This window comes from Anser anser (assembly GCF_964211835.1).
Source record: "Anser anser genome assembly, chromosome: W".
Classification (NCBI taxonomy): domain Eukaryota; kingdom Metazoa; phylum Chordata; class Aves; order Anseriformes; family Anatidae; genus Anser; species Anser anser.
Window position 1 is genome coordinate 9,908,530 of NC_139731.1, and position 27,658 is coordinate 9,936,187.

The 27,658-nt window shown below is 42.2% G+C and overlaps 1 protein-coding gene across 5 annotated transcripts in view; it reads right to left on the bottom strand.

Moving 5' to 3' along the window:
- Window positions 1-1,009: 1,009 nt before the first annotated feature.
- The window catches only part of LOC310888746 (zinc finger SWIM domain-containing protein 6), a 219,639-nt gene continuing 192,990 nt past the window's right edge, over window positions 1,010-27,658 (bottom strand). For all 5 annotated transcript variants that reach the window (XM_083815763.1, XM_083815760.1, XM_083815759.1 and 2 more), the window contains 4 exons: window positions 19,544-19,701; window positions 18,859-19,022; window positions 13,984-14,065; window positions 1,010-3,608 (listed from right to left, as the gene is read on the bottom strand). In XM_083815763.1, coding sequence (XP_083671889.1) covers window positions 2,746-3,608; window positions 13,984-14,065; window positions 18,859-19,022; window positions 19,544-19,701 — 1,267 coding nt within the window. In that variant the 3' untranslated portion in view covers window positions 1,010-2,745. The remainder of the gene's footprint in view (window positions 3,609-13,983; window positions 14,066-18,858; window positions 19,023-19,543; window positions 19,702-27,658) is intronic.

A 27,658-nucleotide genomic window follows, 5' to 3' on the forward strand; every position in this document is an offset into this window, starting at 1 on the left:
CATGCCGACACTACTACAGAATGGGGTATCCCATTGCTTCTTATTGTCTGTAACAGAAAATTCATGAGAAACTTCAAAACGTAATGAGAATCCAGTACTTGGAAGGGATAGAAGTTGCAGAAGCTAGAGAACACTAGTACTACAGGTCAGGACAACTCAGCTGTTAGGAAGACTTGGTAAAGACTCATATTTACATGAGATTTTGTACAAAGATTCAGACCTTTTCCTCCTTAATCTTCCGGTGACACAAGTCTCACTGTCAGAATTCATGGGTACACTGGCATCTTTGATAATTGCTTGCTTCATGCTAATTCTCTTTTTAGCTGAAGATACTAAAAAAGAAAATGAAAGTCTTCAGATCATATAGTCAAATATGACATCATATAATATGCCTAAGATAATAAAGATCTTGGCAAAGTAAAAAACTCCCCTCTTCAATTTTCAACCATGCCATATCCTATTATTCACTGAGGGCTAGAAAACTTACACAAATCCTACAGAGCAAGGACTCCCAAAAAACAGGTATATTAGCTCTCAGCTGTGAGCAAAGTCTCCATGCTGTGTGGAGCAAGCTGCGCAGTTCAGAATACACAACATATACACAACACGAAAAGCCAATCGAACAGCAAGAACTGTCCTTGTTTTTATTTTCAGTACATCTCAACTCTCATGCCCACCTAAATAATCCATGAAGTGTGAACATGGCACTCTACCATCCCACCAGGGCAATATGCCAAGTCTATAGACCACACATCTTTCAACTGCAGGCAGCATTTTGTGCCTCCTACGATGCACCAAGTCTACGTCCATCTTTTGCACAGAAGTTGGTGCACTTCTGAGCACTGCCACTAATCAGCAGATTTTTGAGGAACAAAACATTTCTTTCCTGTTCTTGGTGATCATATTGCTTACCACTATAATGGACCAAAGTTGTAAGCTGGGCATTTAGGATCTACGAACCATCCATTCACAATTCAACTCCAGTAACAAACAACATAAAGGAGGCAGAATCAACTTTCAAAAAACTAATTTTAATCAAACCAAAAAAACCTGTTGATCATTAACAAGTTTATAAAACAGTGATTTAGTTACATAAATAAATTGATATCAGTGTATCAAATCTTAATTACTTTCAACTTCATGAGTATGTTTACATGGATGATGAAGTACAACCTTTTTACCTATTATAATAAATAAAATGGAGAGCATGAAATAGTTTTTCTAAACAAAAATACCTACCAAACATACCTCTATCATGTTCGCTAATGAAGGGAACAAGAGACACTGGACAACTTTTGCACCAAAACATAAAAACTGCTTTAAAAAGCACAAGGATATAGAACCATCAGCTAAAATAAAGACACTGTACTGTAACCAAAGTTGGTACTTAATAATATAATGAACAGTTTGGTAATTAGATCTTCAGTTTGGTTATTTTAAAGCATTAAGACAAGGCAAGATAGAAGGCTGCTTTTGTTTGAGTAATTCTAGAGAAAATAAAATATATTTAAAAAACAAACTGAAAAGTAGAACAGTCATACCTACACAACTTTCTGTCCTGCACAAAGTCAAAATACCTATGCAGAAGGTATATATATAATATATATATGTTATTTATGCACAAAGGTTAGCTCACTGCAAAGGCATAACATGTAATGTCAATCATTTTGGAAAACATTATGTGTTTTGTGTCAAAAGGATATTTCTTTAAGCTTTCTAGGCTAGGAGGCACAAACCCCAATTCTGGCATACTGTATTCTTAATGCTAAGGCTTGCTGCTCTCGCTGCGTATTTTTTGTTGTCCCTCTTTACTACAGTGCTTGTTACAAGCATGTGTGTATATATATATGTATACACAAGTTGTATAAATATATATATATAAAAAAAACACCTTCCCCCAATAGGTATCAGTCCAACCATGCTATCCAAAAGGTGGCTCTGCATAGACGCCCAGAATATAGTTCACCTCCTGAGCCAACCCTGAAGCAAGGTGCGCTTTAATCCTTCTCATAGGTTTTCTTTTTTAAAACCAAGCTACTGCAGCTTCAAGTATTTTGCATTACATAGATTTTTTTATATAAATTAATGTTATATTTTTCAGTATTCAGACATATACTATAATATATATACAGTACAATAAATGCTCTCATTCTTTTTTTATTATTTTTTTGATAAATCCCTGAGAATGTATGTTGACAGTTGCTAAGTTTCCACATGCACAAGCATTGTGTGCCATGCTTCTGGATGAACAGCACTGCAAAGCCACGTGGTCAGCCTTATAACTATTAGTATTTCATTTGTTGCTTTGTTTAAATATGCTGAAATGTAAGGATGAGTTACAAAGGAGTAAAGCTGGATCCGTTCGAGGTACTTATCACAGGATGGAGGTGTTTTGTTTGTTTGTTAAAGCCATTGCAATATATGCTTGTTTTTGAGGCTGTGAACGTATACAGAAAGAACAGGAGAGCGATGTGGGCTTTTGCCACTTGACAACATATACTCAGTGTAAACCAAACCTTTTTTAACCTCTCTCTCTCACACATAACAGAAAAAATGAGAAAAAAAAATAAACACACAAACTTTCACAACATGACAGTTTAGTTTGCAAACTCAATATAACTATACACATATAATACCGGTGTGGCTCTGTTTCTTTAAGTTAAAAAGGATACAAAGGCAGGCTCAAGTAGAAACAAACCACCCTTTCCCTCCCCCCAACCCCCCACCCACATTCACACATTTTCATCAACCAAAGCGTTCACGAACCAACATCATCAGTTTCTTTTTGCCTTTGTAGATTTGTTTTAGGTTGTCAATAAACTGTGTAAACTGGATATGCCCATCATGAGCCATTAAGAAGGTCTCTCGGGCCTTGCTAAGGAACTCTATAAACTCACTATAGTGTCGAGGGCTGATGTGAGTGAGACGTGAATGAGTCGTATTAATGTAGGCTCCGATCGTGGCATCCAAGAGTTGCCTTAAAGGGGCTTTGTCCAGTGACATGAGCTTACCAGAGTTCCTCCTTCCGTGAAGTCCCACTATGCCAGGAGTGGTCAAAGTACACCTACGCAAAATGTCTGACAGTACTGTTGCACATTTGACACTTTTGACCACCAGAGGTATTATAGCTGCTAGCTCATTTTTCCCAAGGGAGTGGCTGAGCGCACATGCCCACAGAACATCATTAATAGCAGGGTGTGTATCCTGATTGTAACTCAGGTTGAGATGCGTCATGGCCAAAGTGGCCAGCTTGTAGGCCCGCATGGGGTAACCACGGTGTTCCATGTATCGTGCTATAGTAAAAAGTTGTGAGTAGCTCATGCCAGTTGTAGCAGCATCTAGAATGATTTGGTAAGCAGTCTCAAAAGCTATGTGATCCTTTTCACATAACGTCAGTGCAGAGAGGGCACAGTTTTGAGGATCCTTCATGGCACACTGTAGAGCAAGCGTCCTAGCACTGCCAGCCAGCTTCTCCTGCTGATTGCAGTCCAGATGCAGACGGACAATGGTACTGTTGGACATCACTGTTGTAGCAACAATACTAGTGGCTTCTGTTGGAGTGAAAAGTGTAAACCAGCTTTGCATGATGCTATCCAGTGCATAAACACCTTGGAAAGAAAAAAAGGATTAGTGATAACTGATAAAGCCTAACAGATACAGATGTTCAGCAAGAGATAACGTTTTTAGCAAAGTCTACGAAGTTACCAGCACATACAAGGGGATGTGCCTCAGCAAGAAAGGCCAACCCAAATAACAGGCTGGAAATGGACATTAAAACAAAGGCTACTGTGCAAACTCTGTAACAATCACTGAAATGCAGAGAACAACAAAAAAACATAAAAGATAAGCTTCACTCTCTTGGTATAAAAAATGAGCTGTTTTACTTGTTATTTAAAACAATTTGGATAACAAGTTCTGGCTCATTTGGTCTCATTACATCACTTAAAAGCAGCCCTCATGTTGAATGTTTTTAAAAGGTAATTTTAAATTATTTTCTCAGTGTACATCTGTGGAGTAATTGCCTAAAGTGACTAGGCAAATTAAACTAATATTCACATTTTAAAGAAAACGTACAGCATTGAAGAAGCTTTCAGGGTGGAGTGTAGCTGCATTACCTAAGCGTTCCCTAGGCCTCCAACCTTAGATGCTATCGCACTAGGGGAACCTGGTGTGCTGACTCTAAGGAACAGTACGGAGTGTAGAGCAGAGTGGAGACATCACGGCTAGGCTCTGTGACCAGGTGGGGACTCGATTGTTCTTGTGCACACCGAGAGCGATAAGCTGCACATTTGCTACCCTGAGCCAACGACCTGTCATGTTTTTGACAAAATGCTCTACTCTAGTGAACTTTTGCTCATTATAATATCATTATAATACCAAAACACACCTCCATCCCAAAAGCTACCCGCCTCCAAGGTGCGACCAGCCCTCACTGAGCACGCGCTGTGAATTTCTCGGAGCCTATACCTTTAAACAAAAGCGAGAAAACTTTTTACCAATTATAACCAAGATATGCATGACTAGAGTCACTCAAGCTCAAGATGGAAAATAATATTAATTGGCTTAAGAGAGAGGGGATGTTAGGGAAGATACCATCACGAAGGATACCTTCTGACTTCTAGGGTCAGTCGATGGGCTGAGCTTCTCTTCCCCCCCCCCCCCCCCCCCCATTGGGACGCCGTGGGGTAAGTTTTGAACGCTTGGTTATACCAGGTGTGTACCTGTGTGTTTCATGCATGCTTGCTTGCTTTTGCAGACAGTGAATTTATTGCCAGCAATCCAAAGAACCTGCGTACCTGTTGCTGTAATAAATTGCACTTAATTGCATTGTTCCTAGCCGTGATAGTTCTCATTGAACGCGACTAGAGTGAGGGCGTGCTACGTTATTGGTGAATCTGTGACCGTGATAGTTCAATACCCTGAGTCCGACCGGACCCATAACGGTTAATTGGCTACACCCCTTAACGCAACAGCATCTCAAGGAACAGCGCATGCACAAAAGAACATGAAAGTATGCTAAATAGCTCACTTAATAGAACATCATGGCATTTAATACTAAGCATGCCTTAAAAAAAATAAATCCTACCTACCCCCTCCCCTACGGTTTTCAGATACATCTTTTATCAAATTCATATGCACCTGAACATCAAGCTCCTTAGTAAGGAAATACTCTGAGCAATATACACTACTGTCTATTATCTGAAATAAATATTTTCCTTAGTATCACTTTATTCCTGGTGTGTGTGTGTGTGTTTGTGTTTGGTGGGGAGAGGAAGGGGGAAACAGTGACTGATAGGTTCCATAAATTTAACCTTATAGCCAACTAGAGTGCCTTAGTATTGCTAGAGTCAGTTAACACACATCTGTGAGCCCACCTAAACCACACCCAGAGGTCCTAATTTTCTCTGTAGGACTCTGATGCTTCCTGCACATCCCTTCACTCATGCAAAAATTCAGCATAGCCAGAGAACACCAGAGCTTCATTTAAATAAACAGATTCCCTGCTTTACCAGCTTGATTAAGTCTCAAAAGTACTTTGCATGACATTATAGGTTCTTTATGAGATACTTCTATTAGAATATGTTAAACTAGTTTAAAGCAGTATTAAAAACAGCATTTTATTTGCCAATATGCAACTGCACAAAATAATACCCAGGCACTAATATCTGTAAGATATTCTCAGTAATAATTATCTTAGCAAAGATATAATAGCAATAAAACAAAAGCATTGCATGAAAATTTGCAGACACAAATTGTTCTCTGGCTGAGGGCATACAAAGGCAAGTTGTATTTTCCCAAGCTACTGACAACATTAATTTGCCAGTTAAGCATAAAGCAAAGAAACTAATCCATAGAATAAGCAGCGGTAATCTTATGAAGTTCTGAAACTCAGGAAGCATCTATGAGACACAATCCGACTCAAATGTATGAAAAAGGAGTAAATACAGTAGGGAAGCATGCTTTCCAGAAATACCTCCAGTGACAATTAAAACTGCTCCCTTATCATAATATTTATATTGTCCCCACTATCACAGGTACTGATTTTTATTATTACTTTTTTATAGCCACACAGCTTTTAATGCCCTCATCTTCACTTTTAGATTCTGTATCCTCAACTTGCAGATGGTAAACTGGAATACAGAAGCTAAGGAATGCCTCATCAAGACACACAGGAAATCTATGGCAAAGCAGAGAAATGAACAGAATGTCCTGATGAGTGCATTATTCTCCCACTGCTGTCCTCTAAATATGAGGGTGGTTCTGCTTCCATCTTTGTTCGTTGTTGTGGGAAAGGAATTCGCAGGTGGCTTAGCGATGTTTCATATGCCCCTGAATTAGAGATAATGAGGAAATAAGCGGTAGAAACAAAAACTTGAGCAAGGTCAAGATAAATTAACTTGGCTGCAGTGCTAAAGATGAGCTTTGGGCAGTGACCAATTGCTGGCTGGCTTGAGGTGCGTGTCTGAGGGTCTCTAACCAATTGTATGACAGAATCGGGCATGTGGACAGCGCATGGGGTTACGGGGAAAGTATATGTAGTGGAGAAAAAAGGACAATAAAGGCCTTCTGTTCAAGAGCCATCAGGAGTCCTTGTCTTTCATCCCTTCAAATGGTGATCCCGACGTGATCGGAAGAGAGCAACGCTGAGAGAAGCGTCTGAAGGGACCCCAGCCGAACGACTCAAGCTGACGGCAGGACCACGGCTTTAATCCTGGGACATCACCTCAAGAAGCAGGAGAGCGGCTGGGGCATTAACTATGGGAGCTAATCTATCGACCAATGAGGAGGCGATAGCTAAGATACTGACTCAACTCCTGGTAAAAAGAGTAAAATATGACCCGCATAAAGTGAAATGATTGCTAAAGTTCTTACGAAAGAACAGGGCCCCGGCAACAGCTTTGGCAGCGTTTGATGTAAAAACTTGGGAGAACGCGGGGACAACTAAATGGGATGCTGCCTCCCAGGGAAATACAACAGCTGCTGAGGTGATAACGACCTGGCGCTTAGTGACTGATACACTGAGATCATGGCAAGTGGAAAAAAGGGTAGAGACAGTGGCTGCTCAGGCTACGCAGGCGGGTGAAATAAAAAGCTGTGACTGCGTACCTCTGGAGGAAGTAAACCCGATAGACTTGGGAACAGAGGCGGAGACAATGTCTTAGAGGCCGTCAGCGTCGCCGCTGCTGCCACCCACAAGGCCAGCAGAGCCGCCCACGGGGGATCCTTTTGACCCCCCCAGATCGTTGGAAACAACTTCAGAGAGAAGCAGTAAAGGGGGGGGGGGGGGAGGGGGAGGGGGAGGCGCAGGGCTCGTTTTTCCAGTCCAAGTTCGGGATAGCGGGCAAAATGACTGGAACCCCTTCTGGTGGGACCTTATTAAGGAACCGCGTAAGGCAGTGACCACTTATGGGTTATCGGCCCCGTATACGCAGTCCCTGCTGGAGAATGTCATGACGGGACAGCTTTTAACCCCCTTTGGCATACGACAAGTGGCGGCGATGATATTAACTCCGACACAAAAGTTATTATGGGAACAGAAATGGAGATTTGTGCGAACATGCAGTGCTCCAAAATTTAGAAAGGTAGCCTGGAGATCCGCTTTTCATGGCCGGTATACCTCAATTGATGGGTACAGACCCGATAGTGGATCCACACCTTCAGGCGCGTCTAGATCCAGGCATCCTCCGGCTGACTGCGACCCTAGCCCTTCAGGCAATGTTAAGAATTCCAGAGACCGGGAAGCCCACGCAGCCCTTTACAACGGTCCAGCAAGGGGTGTCTGAGCCATACATGCAGTTTATAGGTCGGCTTATAGGTCTAGTGCGATGCACTAGATAAGCAGATTGACAATCGGGAAGCAAAAGACGCCTTGCTACAAAAGCTAGCTAGGTAGAAAACGCAAATACCGACTGTAAAAAGGTGCTGCAGGCTCTGCCTGTGAATGCAACACTAGTTCAGATGATAGCGGCGTGTAACTGAGTGGGTTCTATCGAACATCATACCGAATCGCTGGCGTCCGCTTTTGCAGCAGCACTAACCATCAGTCAGGACCCCAAGGGTCAGAAAAAATGCTATCGGTGTGGAGACCCGAGCCACCTAGTCTCCGCATGCCCCTGGCGGGGGCGGGGGGGCGGCTCGCCCCCAGTCCCGCCCACTTTGTGTCCCAGATGTGGGAAAGGACGCCACTGGGCGAACCAATGCCGCTCTAAATACAACGCGGAAGGGCAGCCTTTGCCGCCGTGGCGGGGAAACGGGAAGAGGAGCGCGGGGCGGGGCCGCGACGACACAAGCACCCCCGCCTCCTGGTCAAAGGAGGAACCTCCCACAAGGGAGGGCTCCAAACGTAATGATAACGCAGGGTCCAGCGCCACCTGCACCCCCGCTGTCACCTCCGGGCAGCCGCCCGCCCCGCCGCCGGCTGCTGCGCTTCTCAGGTTCGAGCGCCCGCCCGCACGCACCGGGCGCTGCCTGCTGCTGCGCCCTGCCCACCACCCCGCGGGCCCCCGCTCGCCGCTGCCCGCCGCCGCTGCTGCCCCCCCGCCACCCCCCTCCCCGGGCCGGCCTCCCCTCAGCCCGCCGGCCCCTCTGCTGGCGCTGCGGGCCGCCGCCGGCAGCTCGGCCAAGGATGTGGGTGGATCCCCTGAAAAGGCAGCCACAGATCTCAGCGGTGAAAAAAAGAAACTCAATAAATCCTAGCAGCTGAAAAAAGTTCTCAAAGAATATGGTGCTGTAGGGGTTTCATTCCATGTTGGAATTTCATTAGTATCTCTAGGAATCTTCTACCCGGCTGTGTCAAGTGGTGTGGATATGACTGCAGTTCTCTTCAAACTTGGTTTCAGTGAATCATCGCTGCAGTCTAAAAGGGCTGCTGGTACAAGCACATTTGTGTTGGCATATGCTATTCACAAATTGTTTGCTTCAGTACAAATCAGCATTACTATAGTTTCTGTGCCATTTATTGTCCGATACTGCCGGAAGATTGGTTTCTTCAAACCTCCTACCCCAAATCCGTGATAACTTCTTATGGTTTTTTACTCGCCCAACATGGGGCTCAAGGAATTTGAGATAAGGATGATAGTTGAGAGAAGTAATGGGCAAAACACGGACTGGATGTTTTTATGAATGCAATAGTTGTGAAGAGTTTAAGAAAGCAGCAATTGTGAAAAATATGTTTCATATTAGTGTGGTGAAGGGATGAGGGGTGGTGTGTATGTAAATTGTCCACCTTTTCAGTGTTGTGATGATGTTATGTTTATTTTGGTGTGGGGAATTCTTTTTCTTTTTGATGTAAGTTTGTGAAGATTGTGATGACTGTAAAGTAAGAGTATATTGTGATTATTCTTAAATATGCTTTTCACAGATGAAAGGGGTGGAATGTAGTGGGTTTACGTGACAAGCTTTTGGTAGCAGGGGGCCATAGGGGTGGCTTCTGTGAGAAGAATCTAGAAGCTGCCCCATGTTAGGTAAGGGCCCCGCTGCTGACCAGAGCCGAGCCAATAAGCGATGCTGTTTGTGCCTCTGTGAGAGAATATTTAAGACAGGAAAAAAAAAAAAAAAAAAAAAAATGCTGCGCTTCACAGCAGCTGGGAGAGTGAGAGGAGTGAGGAACAGCCTTGCAGGAGCCAAGGTCAGTGAAGAAGGAGGGGGAGAGGTGCTCCAGGCACCGGAGCAGAAGTCCCCTGCAGCCTGTGGTGAGGACCATGGTGAAGCAGGCTGTCCCCCTGCAGCCCATGGAGTACCACAGTGGAGCAGGGTTCCGCGCTGCAGCCCCGCTGCCACGGTTACCACCGTGGACACCCTCTCAGCAAGAACCAGAGGGAGTGCCGGAGTGGATGTCTCCACAGTAATAGATGTCACGTTGTGGGGTACTCACGTTCATAAAATTCCATTGAACATCAAAGGACCAATTGGGAATGACTGTAGTGTTTTGCTGCTAGGACGATCAAGTACAACTTTGACCGGATTGCTTGTTTTTCCAGGGATAATTGATGCCGACTATAATGGACAAATCCAAGCTATGGCTTGGACACCGTCTCCACCATTGTCAATACCAAAGGGAACTAGAATTGCTCAACTGATTGTTTTACTGAGCAGTAGTCTGCAGGAGTTGGTTCAAGAACAACTCCAACAAGGACATATTGTTCCGACAAACAGCCCATGGAATTCACCAGTGTTTGTCATCAAGAAGAAGAGCGGGAAATGGAGATTACTGCATGATTTGTGACGAATCATCGCAGTGATCGAGGACATGGGCTCCTTGCAGCCAGGATTACCCTCACCTACCATGATACCCTGTAATTGGGACATTGTTGTTATGGACTTGAAAGACTGTTTTTTCACAATTCCTTTGCATCCTGACGACGCTCCTCGTTTTGCCTTTTCGGTACCAAAGATCAGTAGGAAGGAGCTTATGGATCAATATCATTGGACCGTACTACCACAAGGCATGAAAAACTCCCCAACCATGTGCCAAACCTATGTCGCAAAAGCTATCCAACCAGTACGCCAGTTCTTTCCAGAGATTTACATATACCACTACATGGATGATATCCTACTAGCTGGACCATCTAGTGATGAAGTCCAAGAGGCACTGCCTGCCTTAAAACAAGCGTTACAGACAGCAGGACTCCACATTGCACCTGAAAAGGTGCAGACCCAAGAACCTTGGAAGTATCTGGGGTGGAATATTTTACAGCAAAACATTCAACCACAGCAGATATCCATTAATGCAGATGTTAAGACACTGAACGATGTACAGAAATTACTAGGCAATATAAACTGGATTAGACTACAATGTGGGATAGACAGTTCAATATTGGCGCCTCTCTTGAGTTATTAAAGGGAGACACTGATATTAATGCCCCAAAGCAATGGACTGAGGAGGCTCATAAAGCATTGCAAATGGTTAATGAAAGAATCTTGGCACAGCAATGCCATCGCCGTAGTGAGAACCTCCCCCTTCAATTATATATTTGTAATCAAGAACAACAACCAGTGGCTATTATTGGGCAATGGGACCCCTCCCGTAAGGACCCCTTAGTGGTCCTGGAATGGGTCTTTTTACCCCATCAACCCTCAAAAACTATTGCAACGCGAGTGGAAAAGTTCGCTGTCCTAATAAAGAAAGAACGTGAGAGAATAGTTGAATTAGTGGGAGAAGAACCCAATCTGATTATAATTCCCGTAGTAAAAGACTACTTCACCTAGTGCTTGCAGAATAGTTTAGAGCTCCAAATAGCGTTGACGGGATTCGACGGACAGGTTGATACCCACCAGCCACCTCATAAAATGTTCTCCTTTTATAATAATAGAAAAATTGAAGAGCAGCCATTGTGCCAATGGCAACCAGTGGATGGGCGGACGGTCTTTACAGATGGGTCCGGAAAAACAGGCAAAGCTGTAGTAACTTGGGAAGAAGGTGGAAAGTGGCAACATCAGATTGAGCAGATCCAAGGTTCCCCACAGATAGTTGAACTACATGCTATTATAATGGCTTTTAAGCGCTGGCCAACAGTACTTTTGAATATTCTATCTGACTCACAATATGCTGTAGGTGTCGCTACAGGACATTAGCGAGAGGGCACATTAGAGACATATCCCAAAGGAAAACTTGTTTCTAAAATTTAAGGAGCTGTTATTTTTGGTGGAGCAGTGAGTGCACCCATATTGTATTATTCACATGCGGAGCCACACCATGTTGTCCAGTATTTTTACAGAGGGTAACGCACGCGCTGACCAGCTAACTAATATGACCCTGACTGCCCCGGTGCCTAAGGTGCTGGAGCAAGCACGGTTATCCCATGCTTTCTTCCATCAATCCACCAAAGTCTTGGTGAAACAATTCGCTATATCGATCACTGACGCCAAATTGATTGTCCAAACATGTCCTGACTGTCAACAACATGTTTTGACCACGCCTTTAACGGTAAACCCTAGATATCTATGGTCCTTACAGTTATGGCAGACCGACGCAACGCATATTCCAGAATTTGGTCGCTCGAAATATGTTCACGTATCAGTAGACACTTTCTCTCATGCTATTTGGGCGACAGCCGCGGCAGGTGAAACTAGCCGCCATATCCAGGCTCACTTCCGTGTTGCAGCACTGGGCATCCCAAAGGAAATAAAAACCGACAATGGCCCCGCCTATACTAGTCACTCCCTTCAAACCTTTTTTCGAACTTGGGGCATCAGACACATCACAGGCATTCCTCATTCCCCCACGGGTCAAGCCATTGTTCAGCACACACATCACACCCTGAAAGAACTGCTAAATAAACAAAAAGGGGGAGACACACAGGAAACACCACAGAACAGGCTGGGAAAGGCACTTTACATAACGAATCACCTATCATTACCCTTTCCTCACAAAGAGGTACCGCCCATAATAAAACATTACAAAAATATGAATTCCGCGCTGTCACGGGTGCCACAATCAGAGCAGGCCTTAGTAATGGTAAAAAATTTAAATACAGGTCTTTGGGAGGGACCCCAGCCTCTAATAACTTGGGGTCAAGGGTATGCTTGTGTCTCCACAGGTCACAGACCAAGGTGGGTACCAGAAAGGGGGGTAAGGCCATGGTTGGCCTCCTCCTCACAATCGCCGCTGTCATCGGTTATTGCCAGCCCTGGGTCTCCATCCAACCACGCTGCAACATCTGGGTCACCCTTGCCAACATGACAGGACAATAAGCGATGTGCCTGTCCCGGGCTAAAGCTAACGACCCGTTTATGACATGTCTGGTGGGGAACCCAGCAGATAACAAAGACTGGACTGTCTACTTGCCGCAAGCGCCCCTAGAGCCACAGGAATTAGATATTCTGGGATGTGTAACAGCAACAGCACGTGTAAGGTTCAATTACATGGGCAAAAACCAAACCATGAAACAAATGGTCAACGCCACACTCGCTCCTCATCACAATGCATCTCTTTGCTGTAATTATACAAAACTATAATAGCATCCTTCCTTGCGCCAGGAGCCGCTCTGCTCGGCTGTGGGATCGACTGTGGAGCGGACGCCCCTAGGTGCACCCCGACCATTTTCCCCCGGAGGGGTCTCCACTCTCAGCCGCTCACCGCGGGAGTAGACAAGGACCTCCTGAAGCCGCGGACAAATTATTTTAAGTGACATTTTCTTGTGGTATGAATGAGAAGTGCAAGAGGCCTCTTTGCATGACTGTGTGGATTGTGATGTGTGACTGTGGACAGTGCATGGGGTTATGGGGAAAGTATTTCTAGTGGAGAAAAAAAGGGCAATAAAGGCCTTCTGTTCAAGAGCCATCAGGAGTCTGTGTCTTTCATCTCTTCACTTTGTGTTTGTTTTTTTTTTTTCGACCTTGTGTGGTTAAATGATGGGTATATTACTATTTGGTTTGCTTTTCAGCACAGAGAGTCCTGCATAATGTCATAGGCACATAACAAAGCTGTATTACACTCTAAGCTTGGATTTATCTAGGGGCTTAAAAAAAGATAAGAACCTCTCTACGAGATCTTGCCTCCTACATGGTGGGAGGCATTCTTAGTATTTCATTCACCGGTTTTCTGTTTCCTCTTCCCCACAGCTGACCAGATAGCTATCTCACCTGCAACCCAAACCTGGCTTTTCAGAGCAAGCAAAGTTGTAACACAATGCAACAGCCCATAACCACAAGTCTTTTCTCTGCTGCAACCTCAAACCTAGACACAACATGTAGGGGAGAAGGGGAAATCTGTGATATTTCCCATAAGGTTATGCACCCCTCTACCTTGCAGGGGAAGGAAGTCACACCGCATTACTCAACTATTGTCTCACTTGGCCTGTGCCTATTCTATCATGTGCTCAAGCACATTACTACAATTAACATCTTCTATATGAAAGACTGTTATAGATCAGCAGGAAGTGGGAGACATTTGCAGAGCTTGGGTATTGATAAGCAAGATCAAGCCATCTAAGATTAACTCATGAAAAGGCAGGAGCCCTTGAGTAGCAACTCAGAACATACCTACTTCTGTTGCACATGTTACCAACCACCTCACCATTTCCCGCCGTCGCCAATTCAGTGTTGACAGCGTCATCCGCATCACCTATTAAAACGACACAAACAAAATACAAATTAATCCTAATGCAAAATCAAGGCAATATACCAAGAATTAGGGATTTAAGTTACTCAGATACACTGGGGTTCAAAATGGCAGCCTCTTGCCCTCTCCCTTCTCTGCTACCTCTTGTCAGCTGATACGTAAAAAGATTTGAAAAATACTGCTCAGTGTACTGGGTCTGGCTGGGATGTTAACTTTCCCTGCAGCAGCCCATACAGTGCTGTGCTCTGCACTCGTAGCTAAAACAGCAATGGTATCACACCAGTGTTGTGTCTGCTGCTGAGCAGTGCTGGCACAGCATCAGGACTCTCTAACCCTCCTAGGGGGTGGGCAAAAAGTGAGAAAAGAAACATCACCAGGGCAGCTGACCTAAACCAACAAAAGGGATATTCCATACCATATGATGTCACACTCAGCAATAAAAGGTGGAAAAAGGAGGAAGAGGGAAGGGGGTGGGCTCTCGTTGTGAAAACGTCTGTCCTCCTCCCGAACACCGGCTACGTGCGTTGAGGCCCTTCTTCAAGGACGTGGTCAAGCATCGCTCATTTGTGGGAAGTAGAGAGTAATTTCTTTCCTCTGCACTTCCATATAGCCTTTACTTGTTTTGTTTAGTTTTCCCTTTCCCCCTCCCTTTTCCCCTTTCTTTTTTTTTTCCCTTTTGTTAAATTGTTAATTGTTTAGTTAAATTTTTTAGTTGAATTGTTTAATTAATAATAAACTTTCCTTAATAATTATTTCTTTTTCCTTTAATTAAATCATCCTTATCTCAAACCATGAGTTGTTCTTTCCTTTTCTTCTTCCCCTCCTCATCTAAGGAGGGGGAGTGAGAGAGCGGTTGTGGTGTTCAGCTGCCTAGCAGGGTAAAACCACCACACTCAGCTATCTTTAGCTATCATATTCCAGCTGTAGGTCCTTCTTACAAAGACTTTGTTTTATTGAGAAAAAAAAAGTAAAACCTAACCAATTACTAATTATTCAAATTAAATTATATTGTACCTCCTCCCTCTGTGAATGGTAGCCTTTAAAGTGAAAACGTCTACTCTTGTTAGGCAAACTAACCCATCCGATTTTTTCCGTACATCTGCATCTCTTTTCATTGACTTCATCAATACAGATAGGAGCTAAGAGTATACTGTGATTTGACTGTCTGTTTATTCTACAGTGATATATATACAATTCCAGATATATCCAGCTATTATTTAAATGCCCATAGTGATAACTTCTCCATCTAAACAGAGATCCTGCAAAGAAGCTCCATCATAAAACCATCAGAAACCCAGAAAAAGGATTTTTTAAAGCTTTGATTTTAGTGCCCATATTTTATATCACTCGCAGTTATTGCCTATGTCATTTATCAAAATGTGGGCAAATATGTTTATTCAGAAAAAAAGAAAAACTGCACAGAAATTGCATGGAAAGCTTCCTTCAGTAATTGGACAGACTCCACAGATATCTATGTAAAGAAAGCAAGTAGTTTTCCCTTTACAGTACTGGTGATCATACCATGGCATTACTACTTGTAGCAGTGAAATAAAAAGCATAATAGGTCAAACATAAAGCTCTCAGTGATGAACTATACATATTAAAGTCGTAAAATGCACTCACAAAACAGATTGGAGTCAGTAGCACTTGTAAGAGGGTTTTCAACTCATATGCCTTCCCAATACTAAGGAGACTTCAAAGTGGCATGTAGCTCTCTGTCATACCAGCTACTCCTGCCACCTCCTTCAGTTCTAAGATGTATATAGGATAATTAAGAAGATGGAAAAACTACTGAGCATGAATAAACAGACAACCTTTAAGAAGTGTAGTTATAAATAACCACTAGTGATTTCACACTGGGCTCCAAGTATTCCCACCTTGGGAGCTTAGTGACTAGCTATTACAGGATAAGTAATTTGCTGCCTTTGTTGGCCTCAAATGTTGTGGTATCAGGTTGACTAAACAATAATTTAAGTGCTAGACCAGAGAACAGTGTTTTGAAAGAAAGCAAACTGATCTGTAAGGAGCAACTCAACACATTTTTAAATATGAAAACATGGCTAGCGCAGAGCATAGGAAAAGCCTTTGCTTGAAGTCTTTCTGGAAGAAAAACGGGATGCCCCATCCCTGGGGGGTGTTCAAGACCAGGTTGGATGAGGCCCTGGGTAACCTGATCTAGTGGGTGGCGTCCCTGCCTATGGCAGGGGGGTTGGAACTAGATGATCTTTGAGGTCCCTTCCAACCCCAGCCATTCTATGATTCTATGAAAAACAGGCATCCCCCAAGTCAAAATTCTTCAGAATGCAAACACCTATCCTGTTCTCTCCATCAAAGTGAAGGAGTCTAGGTGACTTCCTTTACTGATGTACACAAAATTGAAGGCTAACATTCTTCCAATATCCAAGATGAATTTTCAGCTTCCCCCAACTAGAGTGAATCTAAGAGAAAGTATAGGTTTATGGTCTAAGTTCTGCTACTGATGGGGGAGGGAAGCTTAAAAAAATGGTATGAATGATGACTTCTCTGAAGATCTTCGCTGATGACTTTCCTCTCTGTGGTGATCTGTAAAAGGACCAGTCACAAGAGCCTTCAGCAAGCATAGTGGACATAACAATAACTCTAATGTAGACAGTCCTAACTTGAGAGCAAAACAGAATACCATATCTAGTTCCTTGACCTGGAAAAGTTTCTTGACTTGAAGAATCTGGTCCTTTCTATTTGATTAAACTGACAGGCTGAGAACACTAAGAGAGGAGCCCTTTACTGATGATTAAAAAACCAAACAAACAAACAAAAAAAAAACCACAAGGATTTCAAATAAAGCATGTATCCATGTCTTGATCAAAGAGGAGCTGAAGTTAATTTATAGCATAACCCATGTAGCCAAAGAAATATTTCACTTCTGCTCAATACATTTTTGAGATACTTCTTCTTAAAAAGAGTTTCAGATCTGTCCAAGACCTATCCAAGATCTGTGCTATCAATTGAAGAGAGCTTCTCAACAGGTCAATAAGTCTGAAAATGATGAGACCCCTGTGAATGATGTCGCTTATCTGAAAGCCAAGGTCTCTCCACTGGGAATAAACCTGACTTTGTCCTGATGGATTTTTATAAGAGTTTCTTAATCTAGAAGAATAGAAGATCTCGCTACCCATAAGAGATACAAGAAATGGCCAACCATTAGCTCCCACAGCAATGCAAAACCTCTTTGTCATACACATTGGAAGAAGGTCTATTTATCTATTTACAGCTTTTCATGGAAACGACACCAAATATGCATTGTGTTCACCTGCACTGTTTTGCTCAGAAGTTCTGCCAGCAGTACCTGTCTGCATTCATACAGTAATACTTACTTGCATTGGCATAACATATAATAGGCAAATGGAGGAATAAGAAGGCCCTCCTGCACCTGCAGATCTTACAGCATCTGTGCCAGTAAGGTTCTGAAGGATAGAATACACCTGAGATGGTCCATGCCCATTTGGCCATGTTGATGACCTCTTTCCACAGCTAGTTTAAATGCCTTCCCTCTGCTGAGTCACAGAACATTCACTACCATCAGAAATAGGGAGAAAGAACCCAGGAGTCCATATATTACTCCCAAATCTAGAACAATATAAGATGCTTTTCTGCCATAGAAATCCCAGTGAAAGAGCTGTGAAATGTTGGTATTATCTTGAGACAGAAGAGTAGACAATTTCTACACCAGTTTATTCCAAACCCTGGATTTAGGAGAAAGTACAAGTTCATGATAATTCTTTCACTAGATCTCACTGAAGACATTCTGATGACATCATCAACCACACAGGGGTATCCATGAATACAGTGACATCCAAAGTGTACTGCTAGCACTGAATGATACTTGATGAATGCTTGAGGTAACTCACAGGTCAAAGTTCTTTCTCTCGCAAGTAAGCATTTAAGGCAGAAACATACCAAGATGTGAAAAAAAAAAGCAGATTTCCACAGCAACCTTAAGGATAAGAAAGGCTAACAAAACATACAGATATCAGCTTTCTGATTAAAGAATTTAGCTTCTGAAAGTCTAGTAATAAATGGTTTCCTGATCTTTGCATGGTTTTTTTTGAAGAACTCCCTGAAAAGGGATGAAGAGGTTTATTTTTGTTGAAATAAACTCTAAGATTCATCAGTGTAAGGCAATATTACTTCAGATACCTAAAACTTAGCTGTCTCCTTTTAGCTTGTAAAGTCTCTCCTAAGAGCCTTAAAAGTGATCTGAGGCTCTTATACACCTCAGACCATCTGATGCAGATGACCATCTCAAAGCATGTGGAGTGCAGGATTTGATGAAGTGCATGCTGCTGTTAGCATAGTCTGCCTTAGAAACAGTATATTATGGTTGACTTTGGGTTTCTCTAGTAATTCAGCAAGCACCAAATCTCCTTTGGGTAAAAAGGAAAAGGAAAGATGGGAGGAATAGTAAGAAGCCCCTCAAGGCCATGCAAAAAATCTAGCGCATTTCTGGCCAGCAGGATAATTTGCTCTCTGGACACCCCTACATATACTCCTGGAGCTATTGAATTGGTCTTCTGTCACTCCTGAACACAAGAATGCCCTGCAGCCACCCACTTCCATCTCTTTCCACCCAAATAGCACAAAAGGGCTGAGAAGACCCTTGCTCTGTGTTTACCAGTCAACTGAGCTTTACATCAGTAAACAGAATCTGAAAACTGAGCCCAAGATGGTATGTCCCTCAGTGACTTAAAAAACTGTACCCACCAACACAGGGTCAAATTCCTGTCTTCTGCTGTAGTAATAATGAACAAGGGAAATACCTGAAGGCCCAACTCCAGAGAAACTTTCAGAAGAGTGATGTCTGGCAAGCTTTCCATGAGTGTTGCTATTTTAAATGCATCCTGGGCAAGTTTGAAGATGTGTGATGAGGAGTGGATATTTTTCTGGATGGATTGTAACACTGTTTCCAGCCTCCTAACATCACCTACAAAATGTAAACAGAATCAACAGAACAGAACAAGCTCCCAAAATATCCAGAGAGACATTATAATTGAGCAGGCCATTGCTGCAGCCATAATATGATGTTTCAGTTGTACACATTTTGTTTTTATAAACTTTCCGTAATTAAATCACATAAACAAAAGATATAAGGCAGCACAAACTCCTCTAGTGTCTGATGGTGTTAGTGCAGTACATGCCAAAAAGTCATCTTGATTTGTGAATTTTAGAAGTGATTTGTCCACTCCTGAGTCTTGCAGTCTACATCGTGTGTCAGAACAAAAAGTTGTTTCATCAGACTCAAATCAAGCCTATCTGGCTACCATCTAGGTAGCTTAACTACTTTGATGGAAGATTAAGTGACAGGTTTGTCAGTTCAGTGTGTTCCCATTTCAAGCTCCTGTCAGATTATAATTTGGATTCCTAAACACAAGTTTTAAAATCTGTCTACTCCATGTAATATTAAAAGCATAAATTTATCTGAATACGAAACTGACAGCACTGTACCTTTGGCTGCTGTTAGCATGGTTGATGCCAGCTCACACTGCTGGGATTCGATGTGACTTAGGGTGAACCAGCGGGGATACCGGTTTGGAACAACTGATGCAATGTGATGCGGGCGGGACATGTCTCCTGAAGGAGCCATAGATTCCATTACTAGCAACCTGAAATAAGGAGGAAATCCTTTTTCATTAAATCATTATTACATTAGGTTACTCATGAGCAAAACCGAAGCCGCAAGATCACTTGACCTTGTTTATGAAATGTGCCTTTTTGAATATAGAAAGATATTAGAAAATCACTTCTTTTCTTGGGGAATCTGAAAAGACTAGTTGCCAAACTTGCTTAAATCAGCAGGCATTTGCAGGAATTCACAGGACAATTAAGCCATCCGTTATCCAAGGCAGCTGAGACTTTCTGCATCATCCATCGAGCTGAAGCTTTTTTCCCTGCCTTTTTTCATTCTTTGAACCACAGAGCTCAGGAAGGAAAATGGAGTAGTTCTCCATCATATTGAGACCATGTAAATATTTCCCCATATTACTGCATGCTCAACTTCAACTTCCTTCACTTGAAAATTATTAGCAAAGTAAGGGAGATGTATATTCAAGAAGTCATTTGGATTTTGATCTTACAATAAATTCATACATACCGAAAAGGGCATTTTACTGTTCATCCATGAACTACTTTTTAAAGTCCTTAAACTCTAGCCTACCAACATTGTATAATGTACCTTAATTTGATGTTAGTGTCCCAAACAGCAGTGACAGAGGAAGTTGCCTTAAAAGTTACTTTTCAGACTCCATTTTCTAATCCTGAAGCAAGAATTTGAGTATGTGTCAATCTACAACAGTCTTATCCACCAAGGAGTATTCACACTTAGAAAACCCAAATTATTGTGTTTGTTGGTGACTACTAAGAATAGAAACGATGGCCAGTAACAGAGACTCAACTGATGGACCTTCTTCTACCCAAAACCAATACAATAGATACAAGATAAATGCCAACAGGAAAAGTAGGAGTGGCTGAACAAAAATAGGCACTCACAACCCTATAGCAAGTTACAGTTCAAAAAAGTGAAGACTTATCTGTTTGTATGCTCCTATATTGAAGGCTTCCTAATGATTCACTCCTGTAACATGCTAACTGCCCCTTGTCTGTGTCCTCTTTCTTGATATCCAATAAAGAAACCATGAACGTGTTTATGTGTGCTTGCACATGATTTGAACCTCAGTAAAGTGTCATCCACAGACAATTTATTGAAATTCTGAACTACTTTATAATGACTAGCAGATACCTCCATTCTGGAACACCCATCTCTATTGTGAAGTATTTTAGAGACAAAAAGAAAATTCCCTTATGGAGTAAGATGCAGAAGAGCAACAGTTAAGAGATCCTACTTAAGGATATATAACAGTTCATATGGACACAGCCAGGCAAGGTCTAAATTAACTACCTCAAACACTAGTGCAAGTGAATCACAGATGTGTGTGACTTCTCAGAGAAGTTTTCTGAATGCTATTTTGACTCTCTCAGCTAGACCAACTATAACATGACCAGCAGCTTGGCTAGTTTACTTCTACAGGTACTGTAGTTTAAGTTATATCTTCAGAACACAAACATGTGAAAGCTATTCTTTTTCATCTATACATACTCTATATAATTATTTCTCAAATATAATATCTAACATTCTCTTGGTACATGTACACACCTTACTCCAAACTGACACTTGATCAAATTGTTCAGTCCCATGATTTTATGGATGTACTGGTTTAGGACTCTGTTGCGTTACGGAATGTAGCCAATTAACCGTTATGGGTCCAGTCGGGTTCAGGATACTGAACTATCACAGTCACAGATTCACCAATAACGTAGCACACTCTCACTCTAGTTGCATTTGATGAGAACTATCACGGCTAGGAACAATGCAATTAAGTGCAATCTATTACACCAACAGGTACACAGGTTCTTTGGATTGCTGGCAATAAAGTCACCGTCTGCAAAAGCAAGCTACCATGCATAAAATGCACAGGTACACAGCCTGGCTATTAACGCATTAAAAAGGCACAGAGACTCCAGAGATTTCTAAGTTTACTGGGGAGGTACTTGGTATAACCAGAAGTCACGATGGTATCTTCCTCCCCCACTGGGACACTTCTGGGTAAGATTTGAACACTTGGTTATACCAGTAAGACTGATTATTCTGAACCTCAATTGATTTCTTTGAGACCTTTAGTTAAAACTGAGACCACTGCTGATGATGAAATCCTCACTACTGTGCGAACAATCCCATGGTCACCAGCAGAGTTGATAAGAATACAGGAGAAGTTCTCAAGGCAGTCAGGAGAATCGGAAGTCGAGTATGTGTGGCGAGTTTCTCTTGAAGGAGGAGACCAAATTATGTTGAATGAGGAAGAAGCAAGAGGCTTTTGGGGACCAGGAGTATTTTTAACTACCACACCAGGAGACCATAATTGCTCTATAACTGAATGAGCTGTATACTGGGCAGGGGGTAGAGATCCCCAGGAGAGAGGGGAACTCCTGGAAATTAGAGCCACAAACTATTCTGACCTGGCTGTAGCAGTACAGAAAGAAGCCTGCATTCAGGCGATATATGAAAGATATGAATTCAGGAAACCCCCGCTGTTAACTCCTATCAACCCAGCTCGATTAACCCCTCTTATCTGTGCCCTACAAGATATAGATATTAGTTCATTCAGTACTAAGCCCCCAGATCACTCCCGGTGAGTTTGCCAAATCCATACTCAAAACCCCAGATACCCAAACTCAAAGAGAGATTGAAACTTAATAAGGAACAGGGTGAGTTGTGGAGTAAGGCCCTAGCTTTGGGTGCACCCCAACCATTCTTGTGTGGTGCCTCTATGGAGGACCTCTGTACATTAGTCTGATCTCTGGGTAAGAAAAATATTCCAGCTGGGAAGAATTGCCTAACTGGAAAATCCCCAACCCATAAGGAAAGTGCACCTTCTGCACCCAGCCTAATTGACGAGGAGGAAGCTCAACAAAAAAACTATCCCCGGGGAAGGCAGTGAGCCACCCTGCTCGGCGGGCATTAGCAATTCAATGGCTCTCTAATGAACACTCTGACCCTATCATTGCCATTCCCGTTGGACCCCAAAAAATATTGGTAAACTTTCTCATTGACACCAGGGCCCAAATGTTGTTAATTACATGAGACAGCACAAACCCTGGGCATAACGCCTGGTCGACACAGGGTTAAATTCACAGGAATCGATGGTGTGGAAAAAGAATGCCCCACCGCAAAAATTTCACTCTGGCTGCCAAATGAACAGAAATTAACCAGAGCAGAAGTATTAGTTGTTGCTGCATATACTAATATTTTAGGATTTGACATACTGTATGGGCAAATGTGGAAAATCCCACATGGAACTGTGTGGAGTTTTGCGACACATCAAAGGGATTCAGGCACAGTGAAATTGAGTCTGTTACTAACATCCATACCCTTACCCCCCACTAAAATCACTGATGTTTGGCAACATCTGTTGCCAGCAGCAGCACTTATGGGGATTGACGGGGTGGTAACAGAACTGGAAGGAAGAGGCATTATTAAAAGGACTCATTCACCTTACAATTCGCCGGTGTGGACGGTAAAGAAACCAACCAGGCAATGGCATTTTACTGTGGATTACAGGCAGTTAAATGCTAACACTGCACCTTTGACTGCTGCAGTTCCAAACATGGTAGAGATAGTGAAAGCCTTCTGTGCATCAACCAATACAATCACCCCAAAGGTTTATTATAAACTAGAAAAACATCCTACAGGATTTTATACTGGACAACCTGTGCTGGTGAAAATGCCTCAGATTGGAACAGTCACAGTGGTATTAACTAACCCCAAAAATCCCTACACTTGGGAAGTCAAAGATTTTTCTCTCACCCTCTTTCTAACCCTGATGGTTGAATACAACCGAGCATATTTTCTTTGCTTTTGTGTTCACAGGAATCCTGAGTGAACTGCGTGCGGACAGCTGGAGAATCACAAATCAGCAGTTTGGATTGATAATGCTGTGCTTTACCCTGACCTTAATGCAATCCCCTTTGGTTCATAGCCAAAAAGACCCAAAATGGCCATGGTCCCAAGCCCATGTTAAATACACTGGATTATGGGAGCACATGCCATCAGGGAAAACTTAAACTTAGCTACTGTGGTTGTGCATGAAGCTGAGGTGTTTCACTGTGACATCTCATAATGACCCTTGAAACCATGCATTGTCACAGTATAGTGCAAGTGTTGGAACACTGCAAAACATAAATGACCTAAATCTCTCTACTTTAGTTTTTCATGGAAAAAAAAAGATATTTTCAAAAGATGAATGGAGTTGGAATGATTCACTTTGAATGACTGAACTTCAAGCCACTTCAGGCCAGACAATACAAATCAGTTGCCAAATAACTAATGGGTCTACTTACAATAGGCCGACTGAAATTAAGACAATTTATGCTGATTCTTCCAGACCACAAAATTATAGTACCAGTTTTAGCAAAATAACTGAACCAAATTCTAATTGCTGGCACAATTTTACTTTCACCAAACCTATAACTGCGTACTGTCTTTGGGGTTACAGAGGCACTGAATTGCTATTCGAATTTACAATTGGTACAGCGACATCCACGTCGATTGTAAAGAACAAGAAGCCTCTGCTCCCGCAGATATTTGAAAATGTACCAACTCGGCCTCCCATTAGTCTAACTCCTTCCGTCTTCAACACAGGTCCTTACCTAATTAAAAATGTGGGACAACAAGTTCTCTTTAACCCTAGCTGGTCTCTAAAAAGGGTAGACCACCTTTTTGAGGACTGCCTACACCGGCTGGTTAGTGTGCTTACATGGATGTTCTCTGAAACAATCTTGGCACATGCCACAAGATGCAACTGGGTTATTGGGAACAGGATTAGGTATATTAAAGAGCATTGATGCCGAGGTTCTAATGAGTAGAATAACTGCTACTACAGATGACCTAAGGAAATTGGAATGACCAATAAAATCATATAATCAATTAATTGTAAATACCCTTGGAAAAACTCAAGGTGATACTTCCCTTCCTTGAGCTGCATCCAAGCAGAGTTATGGATATAGTCTGTAGCAGCAGCTATTATTAGAGAGGGAAAAGGAGGAACTTTACCCACTGAAATTATACTCCATGATCTGCTGCCTATGCCTATTGGAATGAACCTTACCCTGGTGAAGAAATTACTGTTACATGAAGATTTGAAGCAGTTAATGAAACAAGTTCAAGAAAATGGATGAAAGACTTTGATTACTGTCCATCATGATATAGAAGAAACACATCAAGTGATGGAAAGAATAAAGAAAGATGAAAAACTGTTGGTGGGACACATTGTTTGGATGGTTGTCAACTGCCACAGGAATCTTCAACAAGATGCTTCACCCTGTTGTTGTTTTGTTACTACTCACTGTATTATGCTTTATACTAACAATTAGTTTGTATGTTAAACTCTGGACTATGATGAAACGTTTAGTATCCCTACATGATGTACGTACACTCGATAATCCTCATCCTGAGAATGTATGTGATATACCTGACACATTCCAAATGTCATGAAGCTTGAGTGACTATAGTCACAGGGTGGATTATGCAGTGTGATTGCCTAAAGTGACTAGGCAAATTAAACTAATATTCACATTTTAAAGAAAACGTACAGCATTGAAGAAGCTTTCAGGGTGGAGTGTAGCTGCATTACCTAAGCGTTCCCTAGGCCTCCAACCTTAGATGCTATCGCACTAGGGGAACCTGGTGTGCTGACTCTAAGGAACAGTACGGAGTGTAGAGCAGAGTGGAGACATCACGGCTAGGCTCTGTGACCAGGTGGGGACTCGATTGTTCTTGTGCACACCGAGAGCGATAAGCTGCACATTTGCTACCCTGAGCCAACGACCTGTCATGTTTTTGACAAAATGCTCTACTCTAGTGAACTTTTGCTCATTATAATATCATTATAATACCAAAACACACCTCCATCCCAAAAGCTACCCGCCTCCAAGGTGCGACCAGCCCTCACTGAGCACGCGCTGTGAATTTCTCGGAGCCTATACCTTTAAACAAAAGCGAGAAAACTTTTTACCAATTATAACCAAGATATGCATGACTAGAGTCACTCAAGCTCAAGATGGAAAATAATATTAATTGGCTTAAGAGAGAGGGGATGTTAGGGAAGATACCATCACGAAGGATACCTTCTGACTTCTAGGGTCAGTCGATGGGCTGAGCTTCTCTTCCCCCCCCCCCCCCCCCCCATTGGGACACCGTGGGGTAAGTTTTGAACGCTTGGTTATACCAGGTGTGTACCTGTGTGTTTCATGCATGCTTGCTTGCTTTTGCAGACAGTGAATTTATTGCCAGCAATCCAAAGAACCTGCGTACCTGTTGCTGTAATAAATTGCACTTAATTGCATTGTTCCTAGCCGTGATAGTTCTCATTGAACGCGACTAGAGTGAGGGCGTGCTACGTTATTGGTGAATCTGTGACCGTGATAGTTCAATACCCTGAGTCCGACCGGACCCATAACGGTTAATTGGCTACACCCCTTAACGCAACAGCATCTCAAGGAACAGCGCATGCACAAAAGAACATGAAAGTATGCTAAATAGCTCACTTAATAGAACATCATGGCATTTAATACTAAGCATGCCTTAAAAAAAATAAATCCTACCTACCCCCTCCCCTACGGTTTTCAGATACATCTTTTATCAAATTCATATGCACCTGAACATCAAGCTCCTTAGTAAGGAAATACTCTGAGCAATATACACTACTGTCTATTATCTGAAATAAATATTTTCCTTAGTATCACTTTATTCCTGGTGTGTGTGTGTGTGTTTGTGTTTGGTGGGGAGAGGAAGGGGGAAACAGTGACTGATAGGTTCCATAAATTTAACCTTATAGCCAACTAGAGTGCCTTAGTATTGCTAGAGTCAGTTAACACACATCTGTGAGCCCACCTAAACCACACCCAGAGGTCCTAATTTTCTCTGTAGGACTCTGATGCTTCCTGCACATCCCTTCACTCATGCAAAAATTCAGCATAGCCAGAGAACACCAGAGCTTCATTTAAATAAACAGATTCCCTGCTTTACCAGCTTGATTAAGTCTCAAAAGTACTTTGCATGACATTATAGGTTCTTTATGAGATACTTCTATTAGAATATGTTAAACTAGTTTAAAGCAGTATTAAAAACAGCATTTTATTTGCCAATATGCAACTGCACAAAATAATACCCAGGCACTAATATCTGTAAGATATTCTCAGTAATAATTATCTTAGCAAAGATATAATAGCAATAAAACAAAAGCATTGCATGAAAATTTGCAGACACAAATTGTTCTCTGGCTGAGGGCATACAAAGGCAAGTTGTATTTTCCCAAGCTACTGACAACATTAATTTGCCAGTTAAGCATAAAGCAAAGAAACTAATCCATAGAATAAGCAGCGGTAATCTTATGAAGTTCTGAAACTCAGGAAGCATCTATGAGACACAATCCGACTCAAATGTATGAAAAAGGAGTAAATACAGTAGGGAAGCATGCTTTCCAGAAATACCTCCAGTGACAATTAAAACTGCTCCCTTATCATAATATTTATATTGTCCCCACTATCACAGGTACTGATTTTTATTATTACTTTTTTATAGCCACACAGCTTTTAATGCCCTCATCTTCACTTTTAGATTCTGTATCCTCAACTTGCAGATGGTAAACTGGAATACAGAAGCTAAGGAATGCCTCATCAAGACACACAGGAAATCTATGGCAAAGCAGAGAAATGAACAGAATGTCCTGATGAGTGCATTATTCTCCCACTGCTGTCCTCTAAATATGAGGGTGGTTCTGCTTCCATCTTTGTTCTTTGTGTTTCTTTTTTGTTTGTTTGCTTGTTTGTTTTTTACCATGTGTGGTTAAATAATTACCTTGTGTGGTATATTACTGTTTGGTTTGCTTTTCAGCACAGAGAGTCCTGCATAATGTCATAGGCACATAACAAAGCTGTATTACACTCTAAGCTTGGATTTATCTAGGGGCTTAAAAAAAGATAAGAACCTCTCTACGAGATCTTGCCTCC